Here is a 27,696-nt window from a genome sequence, read left to right on the forward strand (position 1 = left end):
GCCCAAGTGATCCTCCCATCTCAGCTTCCCACACTGCCGGGATTACAGGTGAGAACCACTGTGTTCAGCTGCTCAATAATGTTGAATGAATAAATCTCAATGGAAGAAGACACCCAGATCTACTGGACTGAGTCAGAGCAAAAGTCAGACCTGAACCAGTGAAACACCTTGCCTGCCATTGAGAAGCACTTCTCTTTTTGCAAACATGAGAGTTAACAAATGAGGTTTTACCTGTTCCAGGAACTGGATTAGGGCTTCCCGATTACCCAGCCACTCCCGCTGTAACTCCTCTTCGGGGGGAAACTTGTCGCAACTCAGTTCCAGCGTGATCTCAAAGCAGTTGGTATGGAGATAATTAAAGTCTTGCATTCCTAAGGGAAAGAGGGCAGCAGCAGATTTCCATAACCAGGTTCCCACCCAATGCCCCATCTCATCTCTCTCTCTCTTTTTAAAATTTTCTGTTTTTATTTATTTGGGAATTACCTTTTAATTTTATTTATTTCATTGGCACATAATGTGTACATATTCATGTACATCACATAATAATATGTACATATTCATGGGGCACGCATAGTGACGTTTCAATAGACACATGTCTAGTGATTGGTGTAAATGAGTGGGGCAAGAGTCCGAGGAGATTAGTTGTGGCAATAAAAATAATCAGGGAAATTAGTATAAGGGACCAGGTTTGTCCCTTAATGTTATGTATCGTTATTACTTGTTTTAAGGTGAGTTGAATTAGTCATTGTTGAGTGGTGATTAGTCGGTTGTTGATGAGGTATTTGGAGGTTGGGACCAGTAAGGGGGGAAATAGGATGATTGGTACTGTGGCGGGTAGGCCTAGTACTGTAGGGGTAATGAATGAAGCGAATAAATTTTCGTTCATTTTGGTTCTCAGGGCTTACTGTAGTTTTTTATTTTAATAAATTTTGGTGAGGTGGGCAGATGGCAGTGTGTGTTTAGTATTTTTAGTTGGGTGATGAGAAATAACGTGAGGAGTATTGGGGTGATGATAGTAGGTCATAGAGTGGTATTTAGCTGTGGCATTTCACTGTAAAGAGATAATGATTCTCTTAGTCTTTAACGTAAAAGGTTAATGCTGGGTTAGCTTTACAGTGAACTCTGGCGAGGGCTAATCAGGCTAATCAGGCTAATTAGAATATCCATCCTCCCAAACATTTATCATTTCTTTGTGTTGGAAACATCCAGCACCCCCTTCATTACCTTCTTTTTTTCTTTTCTTCATCAACTTCTATTCTACCTCTTGACCTCTATTTCTTTCTTTCCTCCATAAAATTTTTCCCAAATTCCCAGTTCACATGCCTCTCTCTCTGCAGTTTCCTCTCTTCATAAATGCCCCTTTTGTCATCTTCATCCTTTATGTTTTTTTCCATTTCATGACTGAATTTCACTTCTTGTCCCTTTTAACATTTCCAAAGTCTGCATATTAGCTGTGCCTTACTATAGACTATGCACATGACCTGTTTTTAAAAGAACAGATTTTTCTCCTTAAACTACAATGTTCTTCAGACCTGGGAGGTCAGGAATGAGATTAATATTTTGCTTTCACATCCCTTCTCCTATCTAAGAACACAATATTAATCTGAAAATACCCATCCCAGAAAAACAGACTCCTGAAGAAGCAGAAGACAGCTATATTTTCTTCTTTTTCTATAAAATACTTGCTTGTTCTGATCTTCCACATTATTCAATTGAATCAATTACTTTTTAATATGTTTCTCATTATTAGGATGGTTATTTACATTATAATTTCATTTGGGTTAAAAATTATCCACTTAAAAATGTCTGTACTACCCAAAGTGATCTACAGATTCAACGCAATCCCTATCAAAATCCCAATGATGTTTGTTGCAAAAATAGAAAGCCCATCCTAAAATTCATATGGAATTTTAAGCAACCCAGAAGAGCAAAAATAATCTTGAAAAAGAAGAACAAAGCTAGAAAAACAAAGCTACAGACTCACAATTTCTGATTTTGAAGCTTACTACAAAGCTACAGTAATCAAAACAATGTGGTACTGGTGTAAAGACAGGTATATAGATCAATGGAAAGGAAGACAGCCCAGAAACCCTTGCATATATGGTCAAAGCAATTTTGACAAGAATGCCAAGACCATTCAATGGGGAAAGGACAGTCATGTCAACAAATGGTGCTGGAGAAACTGGATATCCAAATGCAAAAGAATGAAGCTGGAGCCTTACCTAACACCATATACAAAAATTAACTCAAGATAGATTGGCAACCTAAACGTAAGACCCAAAACTATAAAACTCTTAGAAGAATATATAGGGCAAAAGCTTCATGACATTGGATTTGGCAATGATTTCCTGGATATAAAATCAAAGACACAGGCAACAAAAGAAAAAAATCACAGATTAGACTTCATGAAAATGGAAAAATTTTGTTCATCCCAAGGACAGTATCTCTAGGACAGAATAGGTGACGACAGAATCAAACAGACCAACAAACAAACAAATACAATGTCAACAGAGTAAAAAGGCAACCATGGAATGGGAAAAATATTTGTGATTCATATATCTGATAAGATATTAATATTCAGCATACACAGAGAACTCCTAAAACATAACAATAACAACAACAACAACAACAAAACCCAAACAACTTGATTTTTTAAATGGGCAAAGGACTTGAATAGACATTTCTCCAAAGAAGGTATATAAATAGCCAATAAGCACATGAAAAGATGCTCAATATCACTAATCATTAGAGAAATGCAAATCAAACTACCGTGAGATATTACCTTGAACTTATTAGGATGGCTACTATCAGAAAACAAAAAAAAAGAGTTGGTGAGGATGTGGAAAAATTGAAACTCCCATGCACAGGTGGTGTTTTCTATGGAAAACAGTATGGCAGTTCCTCAAAAAAGTTAAAAATAGAACTACCTTATGTCCAACAATTCCCCTTCTGGGTTTATATATCCAAAAGAACAGAAATCAGGGTCTCAAAGAGATATTTGCACATCAGGTTTGTAGCACCATTATTCACAATAGCTAAAATGTGAAAGCAACCCAAGTGTCCATTGGTGGATAAATGAGAAACAAAATGTGGTATAAACGTACAATGGAATATTGTTCAGCCTTAAAAAGTAAGGAAATTCTGACAAACGCCATAACATGGATGAACTTTGAGGACATTATGGTAAGTGAAATAAGGCATTCACAAAAAGACAAATATTGCATGATCCCACTTATATGAGGTACTTAGAGCAGTCAAAATCATAAAGACAAAAAGTAGAATGGTGGTTGCCAGGGGCTGGGGTAAGGGGAAATGGAGAGTTATTGTTTAATGGGTATAGGGTTTCAGTTTTACAAGCTGAAAAGAGTTCTGGAGATGAGTGCTGGTGATGACTGTACAACATCACAAATGTACTTAATAATACGGAATCATATGCTTAAAAATTATTACAATGGTAAATTTTATGCTATGTATATTTTACCACAATAAAAATGAAGCTGGGCATGGTGGCTCATGCCTGTAATCCCAGCACTTTGGGAGGCTGAGGCGGGCGGATCACTTGAGGTCAGGAGTTTGAGAACAGCCTGACCAACATGGTGAAACCCCGTCCCTACTAAAAATACAAAAATTAGCCAGGTGTGGTGGCGGGTCCCTGTAGTCCCAGCTACTTGGGAGGCCGAGGCAGGGGAATCGCTTGAGCCGGGAGGCAGAGTTGCAATGAGCCAAGATGGAGCCACTGCACTCCAGCCTGGGTGACAGAAAGAGACTCCAACTCAAAATAAATAAATAAATGAAGATGAAAAAAATTATCACTTACTTTTTAAGCTGATGAGTGCAAGCAGCTGTTACAGAAAGAATGGGGAAAGTTGAAGAATAATAACTACAGCCTATTAAATTGGCCCTCTCCAAACAGTATGGAGGTTCCTCAAAAAACTAGAAATAGAACTACTAGTTGATTCAGCAATCCCACTGCTGGGTATATACCCAAAACAAAGGAAATCAGTATGTTGAAGAGTTATCTGCACTCCCATGTTTGCTGCAGCACTATTCACAATAGCCAAGATTTGGAAGCAACCTAAGTGTGCATCAACAGATGAATGGATAAAGAAAATGTGGCACATATACACAATGGAGTACTATTCAGTCATTAAAAAAAATAAGATCCTGTCATTTGCAAAAACAGGGATGAAGCCAGGCACAGAAAAACAGACTTTGCATGTTCTTTCTCATTTGTGGGAACTAAAAATTTAAATAATTGAACTCATGAAAATAAAGAGGAAGGATGGTTACCAGAGGCTGGGAAGGATGGTGGGGGTGGGGAGAATGGGGATGGTTAATAGATACAAAAAATAGTTAGAAAGAATGAATGATAGCACAAAAGGGTGACTACCATCAGCAATAATTTGCTGTACCTTTTAGAATAACTGAGGGAGTACAATTGGAATGTTGGTAACACAAAGAAATGAATGCTTGAGGGGATGGACATGTCATTTACCCTGATGTAATTATAACACATTGCATGCCTGTATTAAAATATCACATATACCCCATAAATATATACACTTCGTATGTATCCATAAAAATTAAAAAATGCTTGAATAAAATAAATAAGTAAATTGGTTCTCTCCATGCATTAGAATCACCTAGAAGGCTGAAACTTCTGGCTAAATACAGCTTGCTGGGCTTCACCCCCGGAGTTTCTGATTCAGTAGGTACGAGGGGGGGTACAACTTATTAGAAATGTACATTTCTAGTAAGTTCCCAGCTCATGCTGATATGCTAATCAAGAGACCACACTGTTGGAAGAATCATTTTGATAAATTTAATGACTTTGGAATTGTACCAGCTTAATTTAGGGCAATGATGCTCAGTGGAGGCATGGACCTTGCTCTCTCAGAGGATGGAGAGGGAGAGGGAGGAGAGAGAGAAAAAAAGAACAAGCATAATTTGAAAAAGTATATTGGTTATTTTCAATTTGGAGGGCAAAAAATATTTTGCTTTCCTAATGCAAACTAAAGAAAGTAACTTTAAAAAAACATTTAAAATTACGGATGTATTTATTTATTTATTTTTCAGAGACAGGGTCTCGCTCTGCTGCCCAGGCTGGAGTGCAGTGTCATGATCATAGCTCACTGTAGCCTCGAACTCCCACCTTAAGCCATCCTCCCACCTCAGCCTCTCAAAGCGCTGGGATTACAGGTATGAGCCACTGCGCCCAGCCGTGCCTTGTATTCAAGCGAGTTTTCGTCCCCAGTCTACCCTCCCAGTACACGGCAACTCCTCAGTTTTGCACCTCTCTGCTCTCCACAGGACCAGCCACCAACTCAGTTCTCACCAATCTGCTGCCTGGGCCATGGCCAGGTCAGATTTGAAGGATGGGGAAAGACAGGTGCTAGAGAATGATTCCTAAAAGAACTCAGCTTCTTGCTCCAGACTCTTGTCTATTCTTCAATCCAGTGAAGGCTCATAAACAGAGGTTCTATCTTGACCCCTGGTCATGGGGAAGGCCCAGGGGATAGAGACAGAAGTCTCCTGTGGAGGTTTCTGCTCTTGAAGGTTACATTATCAATGGCCAATGTCCATGGCAAACCCCTGCTTGTGGGGGCCCGGCAGTTAGGGTCCAGGCAATGTATCTCAGGGGAACTGGTTGTGCCCAGGCCAGCTCCTCTGCTCATCCGTTGTTGTGTGAGGCATACCTCTGTGCTACTTTTTAAAATACAGTTACACCATTTATAAGCCAGGCATTTCCAAATGCCTTATGTGTATTATTTTATTTAATACTCATATTAAAATTACGAGTCAAGTATTCTATTTTTTTTTTTGGAGTCTCACTCTGTTGTCCAGGCTGGAGTGCGGTGGTGCAATCTTGGCTCACTGCACTGCAGCCTTGACTTCCTGGGCTCAGGTGATCCTCCCACCTCAGCCTCCCCATTAGCTGGGACTACAGGTGTGCACCACCATGCCCAGCTAATTTTTCTTTTTTTTTTTTTTGGTAGGGATGGGGTCTTGCTATGATGCCCAGGCTGGTCTCAAACTACTGGCCTCAAGAGATTCTCCCTTCTCGCCCTCCCAAGGTGCTGGGATTATAGGCATGAGTCACCATGCCTGGCCTTATTATTCTTAATTACAGATGAGGAAACCAAAGCACAGAGAGAATAAGTAATTATCCATCCCAGAGCCACATGACTAATAAATGGGCATGAGAGTTTCAACCCAATCTACTCTCAGATCCCACAAGTGACTACATTATTTTCCTCCTATGCCCTAATCTATTGTGTAAACCACCAGTTTTACAGGACCAAAAGGTGTCCCTACTTTAGTTATTTTTTGTTTTTGTTTTTGTTTTTTCGAGACGGAGTCTCACTCTGTCACCCAGGCTGGAGTGCAGTGATGCAACCGTGGCTCACTGCAAACTCTGCCTCCCGGGTTCATGCCATTCTCCTGACTCAGCCTCCCGAGTAGCTAGGACTACAGGCGCCCGCCACCACACCCGGCTAATTTTTTCATATTTTTAGTAGAGACGGGGTTTCACTGTGTTAGCCAGGATGGTCTCGATCTCCTGACCTCGTGATCCACCCTCCTCGGCCTCCCAAAGTGCTGGGATAACAGTCGTGAGCCACTGTGCCCAGCCATCCCCACCTTAGTTTTAAAGAATCACAATATGATCACTAAATGCCAACCTGAGACTTCCTCATTTTCCAGATCTCAACTTGAGTGCAAAATTCTATGCTATTCCCATTGTTTCCCTGAGAAAACTGGGAATTTAGAAGGAGAAATGAGCACTATTCCACTTCAGCTTGAGCAGTTCCCAGGACTCCCCTTACCCTTGCTGAGAGAATACCAGGAAGCCCCATTGGTGATGCCATCTGGGAAGTAATCTCCGCAGTTCCAACCTTGGAACATCCATCCATGTGCATAGGAGTAGACCTTGGCCAGCTAGAGGAAAAGCAGGAGGAAAACGACCTTGATGATTCCCAACTCAAATGGCAATGCTCCTACTCACAACTAGGTTGAAGCCAAGAAGCCCTGCTGGGTATATAAACAGTGGATTATTTGCTTTAGTGAAAGAAAATAGGATCAGGGATAGAGACAGCGTGTGTATGTGTGTGTGTGTATGTGTGTATATGTAGGTGGGTATGTGTAAATGCATGTGTGTGAATGTGACTGTGTGTCTAAGAGAGTGTATGTGTGGTAGACTAGAATTAGGAGATCTGTATTCTGATTTTGTCACTGTCTTGGGGCTGAGTTTTCTCTTGTGCAAAGTGAGGAGTTGCACTAGATGATATTGAAGGTCCCTTGTTTTTGTGCCATTTTCTAGCTGAATTTTGTCAAAGAAATCAAGGAGTAAGTAAGGCAAGACTTCTCCAGTAAAAGTAATGCATATTTAGGGGGTGAGAGGCGTGCGTTGCAGGGAGAGGAATATATTTGAACTCTATAATTCTCCTTCATTACTATTTACTATACAGTGGACAAAGTGAGATCAGTGGAGAAAAAAACAATGTGCTATTCACCATGTAGTTCATTAATGATTAATACTTAATATCATTAATGTTTAAATTATATAGATATATTATATATTAATATATTAGTACATAATTTTTTTTTGAGACGGAGTTTCACTCTTGTCACCCAGGCTGGAGTGCAGTGGCACAATCTTGGCTCACTGCAACCTCCGCCTCCCAGCTTCAAGTGATTCTCCTATCTCAGCCTCCCAAGTAGCTGGGATTACAGGCACCCACCACCGTGCCTGGCTAATTTTTGTATTTTTAGTACAGACAGTGTTTCGCCATGTTGGGCAGGCTGGTCTCAAACTCCTGACCTCAGGCAATTCGTCTGCCTCGGCCTCCCAAAGTGCTGGGATTACAGGCGTGAGCACCAGGCCAATAATTACAAATTTATTATATTATGCCATTTTATATATTAATATAAAATTAATGTTAACATATCGTTTTGAACTGTTATTTAAACCTTTTTCGTGTAGTCTATTTTTCTTTTTTTCTTTAAGGCCCCACCTAATACTATCACAGTCTATTTTTCATTAATATGGATTTATTATCATAAAATTCTACTTTAGACCCCCCCAAAAATTCACATTTAATGACACTCGTGCTATTAGTCTTCGGGCATATTTCTTGCTCCTCATTAGCCTAAGTATTTTCTGCATCGTGGTAATTACTATAAAGCTTTCTTTGTATTTACTTTGTTATGAATCTATGGCTTATCATTCAAAACCAAATGTCATTTACTAGACCGTAAGCTCCTCACAAACAAGCGGTATTTTCAATTATTTTCTGTGGCCTCGCACTGAAAAGGGTTCTGTGTTACTGACCTTAAGCTCACCTCGTGAGCCCCAAGTTCTTCTCCACATACCTTCTGGAAAAGGTTGTCGTCAGGCGTGGGGGTGTTGGCGGTGCGGCGGACCCCTCGGACCCGGTGCTCAAAGGACTTGTCATACGGGTAATTGGCCACCACCGCCCCTCCGTGGAGATTGGCTGAAAGAACAAAGTTGAAGGAGTGCATCCACCGGATCACCGCCCGGGTCTCGGGTTCCACCTGGGAGGAGGCGAGAGGTTGGCGGTGAAGGGGCAACTGGGGCTACCAAACAAACGGCGGTTAGAGTAAGTCTGTCAGGAAGTGGCCTGAGGAGATAAAATGTCTGAATGAAACAGTGAGCGTCCTGGCGGATATGAAAAGTGGAGATGGGGAAATGTTGACCTTTGGAATTATGGTTTCAACAATGGCGTGTATAGAACTTTTTTCAAAATGAAATCTTATGTGGAATCCCAATATACAAAAGAGGTAAAGAGAGAGCATTTAGGGCAAGGAAATTATTCTGTATGATACCATAATGGTGGCTATATATCATCATACCTTTGTTGAGACCCATAGAATGCACAATACCAAGAGAGCAGCAGTAAGGTAACTATGGACTGGGAGCGCTCATGGTGAGTCAAGGTAGGTTCATGACTGACTGTGATAAACACACCACTCTGGGGTGGGATGTTGATGGTGGGGTGGGTGGAGTGGGGTGGGGAGTATATGAGAACTCTGTACTTTTTGCTCAATTTTGCTGTGAACCTAAAACTACCCTAAAAAAATAAAGTCTGTTGAGAGAGAAAGGGAGAGAGAGAGAGAAGGTTTTTTTTGTTTTGTTTTTTGTTTTTTTTTTTTTGAGACAGGATCTCACTCTGTCACCCAGACTGGAGTGCAGTGGTGCAGTCTCAGTTCATTGCAACCTCCACCTCCCGGACTCAAGCGATCCTCCTACCTCAGCCTCCCTAGTAGCTGGGACTACAGGTATGCAACACCACACCTGGCTAATTTTTGTATTTTTTGTAGAGATGGGGTTTTGCCATGTTACCGAGGCTGGTCTTGAGCTTCTCAAGCAATGTGCCCATCTCCACCTCCCAAAGTGTTGGGATTACAGGCGTAAGCCACCATTCCCAGCCAAAAAAGAGAAGTTCTGTATGAAGAGATATCATGATTGGAGAGCTCAGAGCCCCAACTTGGCCTCTGCTCCAGTGACTTCTAAGTCATCTTAGCAGAAATTTAGGACTCCAATAAATCAATCTGAAAAATGCTAGTTTACAGTGATGGTTTTCAACCTCCTTCCTCCCTGCTGTAATATTGACATGTAGAACACACTCCTGTGGTCAAATCCAAATTTCATGGGTTAGACATACTGTCAGATGGGCCAGTCTTGGCTAAGCAGTGAAATTCCACCTTTCTACTGCATATGATATTGCTAGTGAGTGACAATATTCCAAAGAAAGCCTTGAATCCACTGGGACTTGCAGTGTAAGTAAATAATTTACAGTCTACAGCATTTTTCCTCCTCTCAGGATGAACAAGTTTAGAGATTATGTAATGTTACTGTGTTAATGGCTCTTTCTGGGCCAAGGTCAGCTCTACAGGCTCCATCTTTTCCATCCCAAGGGGACTCGATAAATAGGGTTGAGTCTCAATCAGAATGAATATAATTGCAAGGGCACCAGTCTTGGTCTGTGACCAGGGCTCAGACCCTCCGGGGCAGTTCTGTCTTTGTGTCCTAAGCCTCTATCAGAACAAGGCCAGCTTCTCACTGTTCCTCTTCCTCAAGGATATTCCATCAGGAGCGAGGGAAACCTCTTTGCTTTTCCCCCTAAAATTTAGACAGAGGATTGAGTGGGAGCCTAGTTATCATTGATTCAATTACCTTATTTTACTTAGAGAAACAAGTTTAATACATCAGAACATTCTTCTGGTTGGATATGCTGACTAACACGAAGTTCTTTGCTTTTTGGTTTTGGTTTTTTTGTGAGATGGAGTCTTGATCTGTCGCCCAGACTAGAGTGCAGTGATGCCATCTGCAACCTCCGCCATCTGGGTTCAAGCAATTCTCCTGCCTCAGCCTCCCAAGTAGCTGGGATTATAGACGCCCACCACCACAGCCGGCTAATTTTTGTATTTTTAGTAGGATGGAGTTTCACCATGTTAGCCAGGCTGGTCTCGAACTCCTGACCTCAGCTGATCTGCCCGCTTCTGCCTCCCAAAGTGCTGGGATTACAGGTGTGAGCCACTGCGCCCAGCCTTACAAAGTTATTTTTTATTTACTATTTACTTGAACCAAGAGGATAGTTGCTGTTTGAAATCTAACATGTCAGCATGGCTTTTGCTTCATTTTCAAGGGAGAAAAAAACCCCAGAATACTCCATTTGGGAAACTCCCAATTAAAAGGCTTACACCTGCTTTGCTTTTCTTTCCCCAGTCTCTAAGTTTAGACATTCACAAATAGAACATTTCAAACTATCCCACACAGCGTGATCACCAGGGGTGGCAGTGATGCTCAGAGGATGCCTAGTTATTTTCAGGAGCAGGCCCACCAGCGGGGTGAAACCACTCACGTTACCAAGGACTTCCATTACAGGCCTCTTGGAGAGTGAGGCCTAGGAATATTGAATGGGATCCTCTGATTGGAAGAGTAAGGGAAATCAGGGAGGGTATAGTAATGATAAAGTAGTCAAAGGTCATATAGAAAGGGAAAAGGGGCCAGGTGTGGTGGCTCACACCTGTAATCCCAGCACTTTGGGAGGCTGAGGTGGGCGGATCACAAGGCCAGGAGTTCGAGACCAGCCTGACCAACATGGTAAAACCCTGTCTCTACTAAAAATACAAAAATTGGCCAGGGGTGGTGGCATGTGCCTGTAATCCCAGCTACTCAGGAGACTGAGGCAGGAGAATCGCTTGAACCCAGGAGGAAGAGGTTGCAGTGAGCCAAGATTGTGCCACTGCACTCCAGCCTGGAGGGTAAAAGAGCAAGACTCTGTCTCAAAAAAAAAAAAAGAAAGGGAAAAGAAAAAACTAAGGGTTAGATTCCCTGAACTTTTTTTTTTTTTTTTTTTGAGACGGAGTCTTGCTCTGTCACCCAAGCTGGAGTGCAGTGGCACTATCTCGGCTCACTGCAACCTCTGCCTCCCAGGCTCATGCCATTCTCCTGCCTCAGCCTCCCAAGTAGCTGGGACTACAGGCGCCCGCCACCACACCCGGCTAATTTTTTGTATTTTTAGTAGAGATGGGGTTTAACCATGTTAGCCAGGATGGTCTCGATCTCCTGACCTCGTGATCCGCCCGCCTCGGCCTCCCAAAGTGCTGGGATTACAGGCGTGAGCCACCGCGCCCGGTCCCGAAAACTAAGGGTTAGATTCCTTGAACTTTTTTTTTTTTTTTTTTTTTTTGGAGACAGGGTCTCTTGCTCTGTCGCCCAGGCTGGAGCAGGCAGGACAATAGTTCACTGTAACCTTGAACTCTTGAACTCCTGGATTCAAGGGATCCTCCCAAATAGCTAAGTCTATGACATGTGCCACTACACCCAGATAAATTTTGTATTTTTATTTTGTAGAGATGGGGCCTCACTGTGTTGCCCAGGCTAGTCTCAAACTCCTGGCCTCAAGCAATCCTCCTGTCTCAGCTTCCCAAAGTGCTGGGATTACAGGTGTGAGACACCACACCCAGCCTGAGCCTCTTTCTATAGCTAATTGTTGGTAAGCATACAGCTTATCACACGTAAGACAGACTTCTCTATAGAATGCTTCTGTCCACAGTCTAGTGTAGTAGAAAGAATGTTGGAATAAGAATCAGAAGGCCTGCATCTTCATTCTGATTCCATCAATCACTACCTGTGAGAATGTAAATTATTTTCTCTCTAAGTGTAATAGCTATAAAACAGAGATGGATAACACTGCTTGGTGCATTTCACATGATGTCATGATCAACTGAAACTGGCTGTGAAATAATTTTGGAAAATTGTTAAGAACCATGCAACCAAATGATACTGCTTTCATATCCTTCACCACAATCACCACTAATATCAAACATTTAACCAGGCACGGTGGCTCACGCCTGTAATCCCAGCACTTTGGGAGACCGAGGCAGGCAGATCACGAAGTCAGGAGTTTGAGACCAGCCTGGTCAAACGGTGAAACCCCGTCTCTACTAAAAATACAAAAATTAGCTGGGCATGGTGGTGTGCACCTTTAATCCCAGCTACTCAGGAGGCTGAGGCAGGAGAATCGCTTGGACCTGGGAGGCGAAGGTTGCAGTGAGCTGAGATCGCACCATTACACTCCAGCCTGGGCGACAGAGCGAGACTCCGTCTTAAAAAAAAAAAAAAAAAAAAATCACTTAGTGAGTGTGTGCTCCATGGAGGGCTCTATGCTGTGGAGAAAATAAATACAAAGACACGGAAGAAATACATATTATTGCTCTAGATGGGTTAACACTGAGTTGAGTTGATGCTTAATTCTTGCTTGTTTAGTTGATGTAAAGATGGCTTAGCAGTCTTTCTGCAAGAAATTCCAGATGCTGATTTACCTGCTTTGTTTGCAAATTTCATCTCCTACCTGACTTTTCCAGTTGTCTGGAAGAGGCAGGTGGTGGTTGGGGCCTCCGTACTTCTCGTTATAGTAGATATAGGTATTGAGATCAGGGAAGTTGCGGTTCAGGTCCACTCCATTTGCATTGTTCCTGCCAACTAGATACCCAGGCTTGTTTGGGCCCTAAGGGAAAATGAAAAGATGAAAAATGAAGGTTTCAGATTGAATCCTATATTTTCTAACTTTTTTTTTCTTGGAGACAGGTTCTCACACTGTTGCCCAGGCTGGAGTGCAGTGGTACAATCTTGGCTTACTGCAACCTCTACCTACTGGGCTCTAGCAATCCTCCCACCTCAGTCTCCTGAGTAGCTGCGACTGCAAGCACACACCACCACACCCGCTAATTGTTCTTTATTCTTTTCTTTTTTTTGGTAGAGATGAGGCTGGTTGCCCAGGCTGGTATCAAACTCCTGGGTTCAAGTGATCCACCCACCTCGCCCTTCTAAAGTGCTGAGAGGCCAGGTGCAGTGGCTCACGCCTGTAATCTCAGCACTTTGGGAGGCGGAGGCAGGTGGATCACTTGAGGTCAGAAGTTCAAGATCAGCCTGGCCAAAATGGTGAAACACCATCTCTACTAAAAAATACAAAAATTAGCTGGGTGTGGTGGCGTGTGCCTGTAGTCCCAGCTACTTGGGAGGCTGAGGCACGAGAATCACTTAAACCCAGGAAGTGAGGTTGCAATGGGCCAAGAACGTGCCACTGCACTACAGCCTGGGTGACAGAGCAAGGCTCTGTCTAAAAAAAGCAAACCAAACAAACAAAGTGCTGAGATTACAGGCAAGAGCTACTACATGCAGCCATGAATCCTATATTTGAAGGACATTGTACAGTTCTTAGATATTAGCTTAATCAAATGATGTAGCATTTTTTTTCCTTTAGTCCCCGTCACAAGAAGATGAATCATTTTCTACTTTGACTTATCCAAAGTCACAGTGGTGGACTTCAAGTTCCCTGTAGATCACATGTAAGAGGTACATATCTCAAGAGAAGTTCTAATAAGAGTAGGGTGTTTCGGGATCATGGGAACCCCAATGTTTTATGAACAGCTTTATTGAGATATAATTCATATACTATAAAATTTGCTCATTTTAAATGTACAATTCAATGAATTTTAGTATGTTTACGGAGTTGTATAATCATCATTGCAATCTAATTTTAGAACATTTCTGTCACACCAAATAGACACCTCATTCCCATTTACAGTCACTTCTCATTTTCATCCTAGCGTAGGTAATAACTTTCTCTCTCCTTAGACTTGCCTCTTCTGGACAGATCACATAAGTGGGTCATACATTATCTGTTCTTTTGGGGGTTTTCCCCCACACTGGGCATAATGTTTGTGAGGTTCATGTATGTTGTAGCATGTATCAGTACTTCATTTCTTTCTATTGCTGAATAGTTCCATTATGTGGATTTATCACATTTTGTTTATCCATTCACCAGTATTAGTATTAGTTTAATACTATTAGTATTAGGAAACTGTATTAGTTTCCTAGGGCTGCCATAACAATCACCACAAACTAGGTGGTTTATAACAACAGCAATTTATTCTCCAATTTATTCTCTGGAGGCTAGAAGTTGTAATCAAGTCAACTGGATGGGCGGCACACTCTCTGGTCCCCTTCTTTGTTTCTTCCAGGTTCTGGTGGCGAGAGGAAGTCCTTGGCATTCTTTGGCTCTTAGACCCATCACTCTAATTTCTGCTTTCATCTTTATATGGCCTCCTGCCCAGTCTGTCTGCATCTCTATTCGCAAATTTCTTTCTTTTTACAAGGACACCAGTTATGCTGGATTTAGAGTCCATCCCGATTCTAGGTGACCTCATCTTAACTTAATTGTATCCGTAAAGACCCTCAGTAGGCCCTCCATATCCATGGGTTCCACGTGTGGATTCAACCAACCTCTGATTGAAAATGTAGTTAGGCCTATGATGGTTGCATCTGTACTGAATATGTACATACTTTTTTCTTGTCATTATTCCTTAAACAGTACATTATAACAACTGTTTACATAGCATTTACATTGTACTGGGTAACATAAGTAATCTAGGGATGATTTAAAGTATATAGGAGGATGTGCATAAGTTATGTGCAAATACTATGCCATTTTATATAAGGGACTTGAGCATCCAAGGATTTTGGTATTGGTGGGGGGCCCTGGAATCAATCACCTACAGATACTGAAGGATGACTATGTATTTCCAAATAAGATCATAGTCACAGATTTCAGGTGAATGCGAATTTTGGCGAAGGGTGGTAGGGGGAGATTCATGGACATTTGGGTTGTTTTCACCTTTTGGCTATTGTTAATAATGCTGCTTTGAACATCCACGTACAAGTCTTTGTGTGGATGTATGTTTTCATTTCCTCTGGGTAGATATCTGTAAGTAGAACTGCCGAGTCATAAGCTAAGTCCATGTTTAACTGTTTTTTGTTTGTTTGGTTTTGTTTTTGTTTTGAGACAGGGTCTCACTCTGTTGCCTAGGCTGGAGTATAACAGCATGATCATGGCTCACTGCAGCCTCAACCTCCTGGGCTCAGGTGATCCTCCCACCTCAGCCTCCTGGTAGCTGGTGCTTACAGGCATGCGCCACAATACCTGGCTAATTTTAAATTATTTGTAAAGATGGGGTTTTGCCATGTTGCCTACGCTGGTCTCAAACTTCTAGGCTCAAGTGATCCACCCACCTCCCAAAGTGCTGGGATTACAGACGTGAGCCACTACGGCCTTATGTTTAGCTTTTTGAGAAACTGTTAAACTGTTTTTCAAAGTGGTTACACTATGGAAACTCACTCCTCCCCCTTTCAAAAAATTTAGGATGCTTACTTATCTTTCTTTTGAGCAATATCAACTTTCTGGATCCCTTAATTTCTCTGTCCATATTTCAGATTTTATCATTTATTTGCTCATGTATTCACTCACTCATTAGGTCATCTATTTAGTCAACCAACATTTACTTAAGTCCTTCTCTATTCAGAGCTCTCAGATAGACACTGGGGAAAGAGATAAGTGAGACATTGTAGTCTAGCCTTCTAGGAATTCATAGTACACATGGGGAGATGGACACACACATAAATAATTAAATACATAGAGTGATAGAATAGAGATATGTTAAAAGGCTCATTCAAAATTGAAATTCCATTTAATGTTTTGTGTGGCATTGGAGAAGGGAAATAGTGCCAACTGGGTCCCTGTAGACTGAGAAGGTGGAGCCCAAATTGTTGGCTGTTCCTGGAAGTGAATGAATGGATGCCGGGAAGCTAGAATCTCACAGATGAATCGCCACTCTCATATTTTCCCTTTTCTAACCAATAAAATGCGGCAGATTACATTTTTTTCTAAGAATTCAGTATTATTCTCAGATTTCTCCTCTTTTCATGGCACCCTGCTTGTATTTCATTTTTAGATCCTATTGAAAACATAATTGTTTTGAAGTTCCTTTAAGTTTCCTACATCAGTTGTGTTCCAGTGGAAAACATTTATTGGATCTTTCATTTTGGTGTACACTTCTGTGACATAATGATTTTCTTTATGCTTCCAGGGTCTTGTCACTGCTTGCTTATTTATATCAAGGCAACTCTTGACTGTCAGCATAAACAGCTATGGGCATTATCCACTGATTTCCCTGCACACTGATCAATAGTTAAGTTGGCAGGAAGGGGCTTCCCCTAACAGAAGGTTTCATAAACAGGGCTAGTGTTGTGTTTCCTGTTACTGCTGTAACAAATTACCCCAAATTTAGTGGTTTAAAACAGCACGAGTGTAGTGTCTCATAGTTTTGGAGGTCAGAAGACTAAAACGGGTCTCACAGGCCTAAAAGCAAGGTGTCTCTCCAGTTTCTAGAGACCATTCACATTCCTTGTCTCCTCCATCTTTTTTTTTTTTTTTTTTTTTTTTGAGACAGAGTTTTGCTCTTGTTGCCCAGGCTGGAGTGCAATGGCGTGATCTCAGCTCACCGCAACCTTCATCTCCCAGGTTCAAGTGATTCTCCTGCCTCAGCCTCCCGAGTAGCTGGGATTACAGGCATGTGTTACCATGCCTGGCTAATTTTGTATTTTCAGTAGAGACAGGGTTTCTCCATGTTGGTCAGGCTGGTCTTGAACTCCTGACCTCAGGTGATCCTCCTACTTCAGCCTCCCAAAGTGCTGGGATTACAGGCCTGAGCCACGGCGCCCAGCCAAGGCTCTTCCATCTTTAAAGCCAGCCGTGTAACATCTTCAGATCTCTCTCTGACTGTGACCTTTGGCCTCCCTCTTCTACATTTAAAGGACCCTCGTAATTGATTACACCGGGCCCCATCCCCCCCACAATACTCCATGCTATTTTAAGGTCAACTGATTAGCAACCTTAGTTCCATCTGCAACCTTAATTCCTCCTTGCCCAGTAACATAACATATTCATAGGTTCTGAGGATTGGGACATGGACATCTTTGGTGGGGGGCATTATTCTGGCCGCCTACAAGTGGCTTCAAAGTCTGGTGGCCAGGAAGTTATTCTCTGTGTAGCCACGCAGACAGCTCGCCTCTGGGCATGGCAGATATCTCTGAGAGTCTGAGAACCTGATGGATCCTCGCGGGTTCAGGTTCAAGATCTGCTCCCTCTGAACAAGAACACAGCAGGTGAGCAGAGGTGACCAGCTTCCCAGAGATGGCTCTAAGATTCAGTGGGCTGGCAGGGATTTTCCCCACTCCCTCCCACCCCACCTACTGCAAAGGATGTGGGCAGGACTGTGCAATGGCACGATCTCGGCTCACCACAACCTCCGCCTCCTGGGTTCAAGCAACTCCCCTGCCTCAGCCTCCCGAGTAGGTGGAATTACAGGCATATGCCACCATGCCTGGCTAATTTTTTGTATATTTAGTAGAGACAGGGTTTCTCCATGTTGGTCAGGCTGATCTCGAACTCCCGACCTCAGGTGATCCACCCACCTCGGCCTCCCAAAGTGCTGGGATTACAGGCGTGAGCCACCACGCCCGGCCGAAAACCCTGCCTTTTAAACACAGCTTTTAAAGGAACATCTCCATTGCATAAGGCAGATCGATGCCTGGCCTCACCCTTGACAATACTACTCAGTAGGTCTGGGGTGGGACCTGGGAATCTGTACTTCAAAATCTTCATCTGTGATTCTGATGCACAGCCACAAAAGAGAACCATTGATTTAAAGTTAGGCATATCGATCTGAAACACTTAAGATGTTACTAATAATAGTAAGACAAATGTTAGGCACGCTGACATTTTGAATTTATGTTAGAAAATAAAGTAAAAAGTCCTGCCAGGCACGGTGGCTCATGCCTGTAATCCCAGCACTTTGGGAGGCTGAGGTGGGTGGATCACCTGAGGCCAGGAGTTCGAGACCAGCCTGGCCAACCTGGCGAAATCCCGTCTCTACTAAAACTACAAAAAATTAGCTGGGCATGGTGGCGCACGCCTGTAGACCCAGCTACTCGAGGGCTGAGGCAGGGGAATTGCTTGAACCCGGGAGGCAGAAATTGCAGTGAGCCAAGATCGCACCACTGCACTCCAGCCTGGGCAACAAAGTAAGACTCTATCCCAAAAAAAGAAAGCCCTTAGACATTTTTTCTTATCGCTCCCACTGCAAATATAACTCTAAAATATAGAATCAATAGACTAAGTACTATACTAGTAGAGGAAACAACTCTATGGAAATATAATAAAGTATGAAGAATGTAGAATTAGCCCCCTACCCCCAATTCTGGGGAAAGCCTGTTGTCCTTGTTATTTTCTCCACAAATGCAAATGGAAATGTAGTGTGGAAGAAAGAAAGGTATTTAGGGTTTGATGCTAAAAGTTCAGGAAAGGAGCTTTATTTTGCAATATCCCTCCACATCTGTTGAGTATTTTCCAGGTTACAAAGTGTTATCACAGATATTGCCACATTAATCCTCACAATAAAACCCTGAGGTCATCTGGAAAGGTGTTGAGGGAATGCAGGCTCAGAGAGAGCCCATGTTTATTGCCTGAGGTGCTGTAGGACTGAACCCACCTCTTCATCCTTTCTTATATTTCTGATGGATTTTTTCTCTTGGCCATTTCATCTTTTACTTTTAACATTTGTGACATTTACAGTGGGACAGAGAGGGAATCTTGTCCACTGGACTTTATTTCCTAAGAAGGCCTTGATCTCTCCCCGGCATCTCCCTTGGACCTCGTACCTGGGCAGCAGCCACCTCGTAGCCGTCGGGGTTCATGGATGGCAGGATGTGAATGCGTGTGTCCTGGATGAGCTGGACGATGCGCTGGTTCCTGTTCCGGAACTCCTCGCACAGAAACTCCGACAGCTGCAGCATCAGCTCGCGGCCCAACGCTTCGTTGCCGTGCATGTTCCCCACATACTTGACCTCTGGTTCCACTGCAAGGAAGAGAAAAGATGGGGGAAGCTTGGAAGTGTCATTGATGCCTAACCTTGCAGAAGGACCTTTTTTCTCTTTTTCAGTAATGAATGAAAGAAAATCTCATGCTTTCATTGGGTCTTTTGCAATAATCCCTGAGCCCCTTCCTAACCAATTACAGTTACAAAACCTACAAAAATTCATGCCAGGGATGATAATGAGTGCCATGTATTGAAACCCCACAGTGTACTAGACAGTTATGTTCAATACTGCTAAAATTCACAGAAAACTTGTAAAGTGGGCATTAATAGCCTCAGGGTGAGGGTAATAAGGATGGGAGAGGTTAAGTAACTTGTCTGAGGTTGCCTAGCTAATGGCTCTATAGAGGCCCAAGCCCAGGTGGCACTTACAGTGCCATTTACAGTAGCACGCTGCTTCTCAGAGACAAACCTTTCAGGATAAGGATGTTCCCCAGAACCTGCTTTCATGAAGTACTCTAGGTTTTAGCGTAACAGCCGCTAATGATCCCAGTTGAAAACTTAATTTTCTTGGCACTTGAAAAGTTTCTTGCTCCATCTGAACAAGAACACAGCAGGTGAGCAGAGGTGACCAGCTCTGCAGAGATGGATCTAAGATTCAGTGGGCTGGCAGGGGTTTTCCCCACTCCCTCCCACCCCACCTACCATGAAGAATAGGACTGGGGGCAGGACTGAGCTCGTTCTCCATTGTCCCCACTGCAGTACAGGAAAACTAAAATCACTCCTTCAAATCCAAGCAGGCCAATCTGAAGGCACAGAATAGGAAGGCACCTGCTATGTCTCATTCCTAAGTCTTCTCTTGGGCCATGTTAACTGTTCAACTTGAGGTAAGAATTGAGGATCTGAAAGTTTCTGGGGTCACCTAAAGAAAATCATTCTTGCCCTCTTTTAAGAGGAAGGAGAAAAGCTCTTGCCAAATGATTTTTCTTACACCCAATACTTTCCTGCGTCCATGACTTTTCTGGTTCTGTACCTCTTCATCTTCTCATTTCCAAATCCTTCTCACCACCCTTCTAGGCCCAGTTCACATGATACTCTGTGAGGTCATCTTGGGTTCTCCTTGATGAGAGAGAGCTCTCTGTTGACTTCCCCGGTTTTACCTTTTTTTTTTTTTTTTTTTTTTTTGAGATGGAGTCTCGCTCTGTCACCCAGTCTGGAGTGCAGTGGCAAAATCCAAGTTCACTGCAACCTCCACCTCCCAGGTTCAAGCAATTCTCCTGCCTTGGCCTCCCAATTAGCTGGGACTACAGGTGCCTGTCACCACACTTGGCTGATTTTTATATTTTTAGTAGAGACAGGGTTTCACCATGTTGGGCAGGCTGGTCTCAAACTCCTGACCTCAGGTGATCCACCCGCCTTGGCCTCCCAAAGTGCTGGGATTACAGGTGTGAGACATTGCACCCGGCTGGGTTTTACCTATTTTTATACATGTTCTATTTCCTTTTCCGGACCTGGCCTTAGCAGTGTACATAATTTTTAACTTGTGACACCATCCATTATTATTTATCTTAGTATACCTACAGCAGTTTTTCTCAAAGGAATGCTTATAATCCATAAGGATCATGTGGTGGATTTTCCATAGCGAGTATTCTTTAATCTTAGTGTATTTTTTTAAATCATAGATTGTCTTTCTTACTTTTCTTGATGTTAAAATGTCTTTTCTGTTAGAAAAGGATGGATATAGTAGATGACAGGTAGTTTTCTTCACATCCTTATTCAGTAAAATAAAATTTGGAAGATCTGTTTTAGTTCCCTCCAGTCTCCTATTTATTTAAAAAAAACAACACCACCTTTTTTTAACTTCTTTATGAAATCTGTAAGTCTGGGAACCACTGCCCTGTAGAACTTTGGAGAGTGGCATGCACTTAGCAGATGCCTAATGGCAGATTCTTTTGGCTCTCCTTTTTCTTTTTTTTAATTTAGAGACAGAGTCTTGCTCAGTCATTCATGCTGGAGTGCAGTGGCACAATCATAGCTCAGGATAGCCTCTCGAATTTCTCAGTTCAAGCCATCCTCCCGCCTCAGCCTCCTGAGTAGCTGGGACCACAAGTGCACACTACCACACCAGGCTAATTTTCTAAAAAAAAAATTTATTACAGAGACAAGTCTCACTATGTTGTCCAGACTGGTCTGAAACTTTTGGCCTCAGGCAGTCCTCCCAAGGTACTGGGATTACAGGCATAAGCCACCACAGCTGGCCTCTACTTTCAGTATATCTGGAACACAACCACTTCTCATAACAATCACTGCTACCATTTTGGTTCAAGCCCCTGCACCTTCAAGCTTGGTACTATTGGCAATATTAGGTTATTGCAATAAATCTCCCACTTGGTCTCCCTGCAGCTGCCTAGCCCCTTTAAAGTCTATTCTCCAGAGTCAGGGGTTGGCAAAACTTTTTTATAAAGGACTAGAGAGTAAATCCTTTAGGCTTTGTGGGCCGTGATGTCTCTGTCACAGCTACTCAACTCTTCCAGCAAAAGCAGCCATGGACAAGATAAAAGTGAATGGGCGTGATTATGTTCCCATAAAACTTCATTTACCAAAACAGGTGGCTGGCCCTTGGGCTGTAGTTTGCTGACCCCTGTTCTGAGTGATCTTTACAAAATTTAAGACAGATCGTCTCCCACTTCTGCTTAAAAAACCCTCCAGTGGCTTCTCACTTGACTCAAAGTAAAAGCCCAGATCTTTACCAGGGCCTATGAGGCCCTGCGTGATCTCCTATTGCCTGGTGTCCCCATCACATGGCTGTGACCGCCTCTTTTGCTCTCCCCTCATTCACTCGGCTGGAGCCGCACTGGCCCCCTTGCTGTTCCTCACATGTGCCAAGCATGCTCCAGAGCATTGCCTTTGCTCTTCCCTCTGCCCGTCATCTTTTCCTCCTCAATATCAGCACGGCATGTGCCATCACACCCATCCTTCAGCTCTCTGTTCAAAGCCACCTCAGTGGAGATGCCTCTCCTGAGTGCCTCTCCTGCTCCTCCTTGTCTTCCTCCATGCCATCCTTATCTCTTTTTCCTGATTTAGTTTTCTCTACAGCACTTATTTCCATCTGATGTGATATGTATTTACTTAGTTAACCCATTTATTGTCAGTCTTACCCCACTAGAATTCGGGCCCATGAGGGCAGGGTCTTTGTTTTATTCTCTGCTGTACTTCCAGAGTCTACAAAAGTGCCTGCATATTGTAGGTGATTGGTAAATATTTGTGGAATGAATGAATTAAAGGAATGAATGGGTGAATAGCAGTTATAGTGCTTCAGAGAAAAGAGGGAACAGTGAGGGCTAGAGTCCTGTGAAAAAGCTTCAAAGAAGGCCTTGAAAGCTAGAAAGTACAGGAGCACCAAGAAAGGGGCTTGGAGTATTGGGGGGCTAACCCCATGATGTCCGTGAACACTCACAAGCTTCCACAGTGAACATATGATCTGATTGACAGCAGGCTGCTTGCTATGGAAGTGCAGTTTCAAAGCGAGGCAATTATCCCAGGTAACCCCATGGCCTTCTATGAGCCTCCTCCATGCAATATTCTGAATCCCATGGCCAGTCCATTGAGTGTGAGGCTTTTAAAGTAGGAAAGTGGGATTATGTCAAGATTTAGGAAAATTTTTCTGGCATCTGTGTACCAAATGGAAGATTCAGAGTGCAGCAGTTCGAAGTTAGAGACCTGGCTGGGCACGGTGGCTCACGCCTGTAATCCCAACACTTTGGGAGGCCAAGGCGGGTGGATCACTTGAGGTCAGGAGTTTGAGACCAGCCTGGCCAACACGGCGAAACCCCGTCTCTACTAAAAATAAAAAAAAATTAGCCAGGCATGGTGGTGCATGCCTGTAATCCCAGCTACTTGGGAGGCTGAGGCAGGAGAATTGCTTGAACCCGGGAGGTGGAGGTTTCAGTGAGCTGAGATTGTGCCACTGCATTCCAGCCTGGGCAACAGAGTGAGACTCCATCTCAAAAAAAAAAAAAAAAATGAAGTTAGAAACCAGTTGGGAGTTCAGTGCAATCATGTAGGCAGCTTGTGATGGAGTCTGGACTTGGGCAGGGGATGTGGAAGCGAAGAGGTAAAGGGAGATTTGAAGTTGAGTTTGAAGGAGGAACTGGTAAGGAAAGAAGTGAGAAATTAGAAACAACTTAAATGTCCATCAATATATGGACAGTTAAACACAGTCACGCAATGAGCTATTACACAGCCAAAACCACAGTGATGTAGATCTGCACTTATAGACATGGATGCTATCCATAACAGATTGTGAAATGAGAAGGGCAGTTATAATACAATTTCATTTTTATAGAAACAATTACATGTGTTTGAGTCAGGGTTTAAATATGCATAGAAAAAAGTCTGGAAGGATATACATCAATACATTAACAGTGGTGGGATTTGGGGTGAGTTTTATTATTTTTTTCCTTATCTAATTTCTAAATTTTAATCCAAACATGGATTGCTTTTACAGTAGAAACAAACTAAAAAAAGGAATCCAGGCTAAGTGCGGTGGCTCACGCCTGTAATCCCAACACTGGGAGGCCAAGGTGGGTGGATCGCCTGAGCCCAGGAGTTTGAGATTAGCCTGGTTAACATGATGAAACCCTGTCTCTACTAAAAATACAAAAATTAGCCGGGCGTGGTGGTGCATGCCTGTGGTCCCAGCTACCTAGGAGGCTGAGGGGAAAGGATCACCTGAGCCCAGGAGGTGGAGGCTGCAGTGAGCTGAGATCATGCCACTGCATTCCAGCCTGGGCAACAGAGCCAGACCCCATCTCAAAAAAATAAAAAAGAAAAAAGGATCCAGTAAATAAAACTAACACCTCAGTCCCCAAACTCTCTCTAGAATACCACACTGTCACTCCCCGAAGAGATTCCCCTATACCCTTCTAAGTTTCCTGGCAGAACTAGAAGGGCTCATTGTTTTTGCCTATGTCTCCTGAGCCATTGGGTGGGGAAAGACAGAACAATAGCAAGGGGAAAAGAAAGGAAATGGGGGAAATGAAGGGATATGGGACATGAGCAGGGAAGAAGATTCATCTTTTACCATTAAGGTTTTGAGCAAACAGAACCCAAAAAGGAGGAAAGGTCTGAAGCCTGAAGGAGGGTTATAGCTCCCCAGAGGCAGTGGCAGTTTGAGGGCTAAGAGGGAAATAGCACAGGCTGAGAAAGAGATAATACCTTGTAGGCGGAGGCGTCCACAGACCACCCCAGAAACCACCCCAATTACTGGATTTGCAAGGGAAAGGCCCTGCCCCACACACCCTCAAGAGCTGTTCGGGACTTACAGGGCTCGTGGATTCCAGGGTGGTCGCTGAACTCCAGCACGTAGAGGTGTCTCCCCTCCACGCTGCGCCCAATGCTGTAGACCCGCGTGATGCCGGGGCATTCGTTTTGCACCTTGTACAGCGTCCGCACAAGATCATCATAGCGGTTGTGGCGGAAGGTCACCGGGGCAACCAACTTGAAGAGAAGGAGGAGGTGGAGGAAGACTGAGAGCAGGTCTGACATCTTGCTGGGCTTTTTCAAAGAGAGCCACTGAAACGCGCCCCACCTCCTTAAACAACCTAGCCTCTTCACCCGCCAAAATCCAAGGTCCGCCTAGCTTCCCACTTGTAAACACCAGTCCAAATTGGAAGACGTTCCCAGCTGTCCGTCCAAGGCTGGAAATTCTTTATGTCGTTCTGGAATAGCCACTCATCTCTCCTCCCTCACTCCCTTTCTTTCTCTAATCCAGGAAAGCCTTTTGAAAGGTTTTTTGCACTTCCCCAGATGGGTAGTTTCACTGATTCTGGTTTACTGTTTAACTGGACTGTAAACAGGCTTCAATAAATAGCTGCTTATAACCCTTTGATTCCCGGAGAATTTTTTAAAACTTGGCCTGTGCCTGTTCCTTTTATTACAACTTTCAAAAAGAGTTCTCTGTCCCTTTTGATCCATCCCACGTACTGCTGCCTGCCTATCTTTCTGAAGCGTGGCTGTATTTTGTCCTTTTTTCCCTCAAAAATCTTTCAACAGATGCCATTAAGAAAAGGAAAAGATTAGCCTCGGACTGGGAGAAAACAATTGTAAATCATGTATCCGATAATACCCCCATAATACGTAAAGAATCCTTACAATACAATAAGAAAACAAACAACCCAATTAAAACATGGGCAAAACATTTGACCAAAATAGATATACAAATGGCTAATAAGCACATTTAAAGATGTTCAGTGTCATTAGTCATTAAGGAAATACAAATTAAAACCACATGAGATCCAGGCATGGTGGCTCATGCCTATAATCTCAGCACTTTGGGAGGCCAAATTGGGAGGATCACTTGAGCCCAGGAGTTTGAGATCAGCCTGGGCAACATAGCAAGACCCCATCTCTACAAATATTTTAAAAATTAGCTGGGTGTGATGGCATGCCTGTAGTTCCAGCTACTAGGGAGGCTGAGGCAGAGAATCACTTGAACCTGGGTGGTGGGGCCTGAAGTGAGCCATGATCATGCCACTACACTCCAGCCTGGGCAACAGAGTGAGACCTCATCTCAAAAAACAAACAAACAAAAATCACACATGAAATATACTTTACCTCCACTAGAATGGCTATAATAAAAAAGACAGACAATAACAAATGTTGGTGAGAATAGGGAGAAACTGGAACCCTCATAAATAGTGCAGCCAGACCAGGTGCAGTGGCTCATGCCTGTAGCCCAGGATGAGAGGCCGAGGCGGGTGGATCACGAGGTCAAGAGATTGAGATTATCCTGGCAAACATGGCAAAACCCCCTCTCTACTAAAAATACAAAAATTAGCTGGGCATGGTGGCACACGCCTGTAGTCCCAGCTACTCAGGAGTCTGAGGCAGGATAATTGCTTGAACCTGAGAGGAGGAGGTTGCAGTGAGCTGAGATCACGCCACTGCACTCCAGCTTGGTGACAGAGCGAGACTCCATCTCAAAAAAAATAAAAAATAAAGATAAACAAATAAATAGTACAGCCAGTTTGGAAAACAGTTTAGCAGTTTCTTACAAGGTTAAATATATACTTACTATATAATACAACAGTTTCACTCCTAGGTACCTATGCAAGAGAAATGAAAACACACATCCACACAAAAACTTGTACATAAATGTCCATAGCAGTATTGTTCACAAGAGACAAAAAGTGGAAACAACCCAAATGTCCATTAACCACTGAGCTGATAAACAAAATATGGCATATCCATACAATGAAATAGTATTTGACAATAAAAAGGAGTGGAGTGCTAATATATTGTACGATGTGAATGAATCTTACACATGCCTGGTAAAAGAAGCCAGACCCAAAACACCACATGTGGACACAAAATTTCTTTTTAGAGTGATAGAAATGTTCTAAAATTAGATTGTGGCGATGGTGATGTCTATACAACTCGATAAATATACTAAAATTCATTGAATTGCATACTTAAAACAGATGAATTCTATGATATGCAAATTGTATCTCAATAAAGCTGTTTTTAAAAGGGAATAAAAAAATAAGTACAGCCCTCTGAAAGAATTAAATATAAATTTACCATACAACTCAACAATTCCATTCCTGGGTATGTACCCAATAGAACAAACTTGCCCACAGAATGTTCACAGCAGCATTATTCATAATAGGCAAAAAATAGAAACTACCCAAATGTCTATCAACTGGTGAATAAATAAAATATGATATAACCATACAATTGAACACTATTCAGCAAAAAAAAGAATAAAATACGACTACGTGCTACAATGTGGATGAACTTCAAAAACACTATGCAAAGTGAAAGAAGCCAGACATGAAAAAAACACATAATGTATAATTCCATTTATATGAAATGTCCTGCAAAGGTAAACCTATAGAGACAGAAGGTAAAATAATGTTCCCCTGAGGTTGGGGATGGGAATGGAAATTAACTGTAAATGGGCATGAGGGATTTATTTTCTAACGGATGAATCAGCCACTCAAACTGGATCCAAGGAAGATCTTATTGGAGTGATGGAGATGTTCTAAAACTGGGTGATGGTAATAGTTGGTCAGCTTGATAACTTTACTAAACATCATTTAATTGTAAACTTACCGGGTGCGGTGGCTCATGCCTGTAATCCCAGCACTTTGGGAGGCTGAGGCAGGTGGCTCACTTGAGATCAGGAGTTCTAGACCAGCCTAGCCAACATGGTGAAACTCCATCTCTACTAAAAATATAAAAATTAGCTGGGTGTGGTGGCACCCGCCTATAATCCCAGGTACTCAGGAGGTTGAGGCAGAAGAATTTCTTGAACCCGGGAGGCGGAGGTTGCCGTGAGCTGAGATCATGCCACTGCACTCCAGCCTGGGCGACAGAGAGAGACTTCATCTCAAAAAAAAAAAAAAAATCATTTAATTGTAAACTTATAAAGGGTGAAATTTGTGGTATGTAAAT

General features: G+C 42.8%; 1 protein-coding gene across 1 annotated transcript in view; it reads right to left on the reverse strand.

Annotated features, from left to right (window-relative positions):
* The window catches only part of CPN1 (carboxypeptidase N subunit 1), a 40,004-nt gene extending 14,974 nt beyond the window's left edge, over window positions 1-25,030 (reverse strand). Inside the window, exons 1-6 of the mRNA XM_019034351.4 lie at window positions 24,564-25,030; window positions 19,085-19,281; window positions 12,879-13,034; window positions 8,371-8,553; window positions 6,825-6,936; window positions 232-371 (exon numbers count right to left, since the gene is read on the reverse strand). Coding sequence (XP_018889896.4) covers window positions 232-371; window positions 6,825-6,936; window positions 8,371-8,553; window positions 12,879-13,034; window positions 19,085-19,281; window positions 24,564-24,786 — 1,011 coding nt within the window. The 5' untranslated portion in view covers window positions 24,787-25,030. The remainder of the gene's footprint in view (window positions 1-231; window positions 372-6,824; window positions 6,937-8,370; window positions 8,554-12,878; window positions 13,035-19,084; window positions 19,282-24,563) is intronic.
* Window positions 25,031-27,696: the final 2,666 nt, after the last annotated feature.

This window comes from Gorilla gorilla, chromosome 8 (assembly GCF_029281585.2).
Source record: "Gorilla gorilla gorilla isolate KB3781 chromosome 8, NHGRI_mGorGor1-v2.1_pri, whole genome shotgun sequence".
Lineage (NCBI taxonomy): Eukaryota > Metazoa > Chordata > Mammalia > Primates > Hominidae > Gorilla > Gorilla gorilla.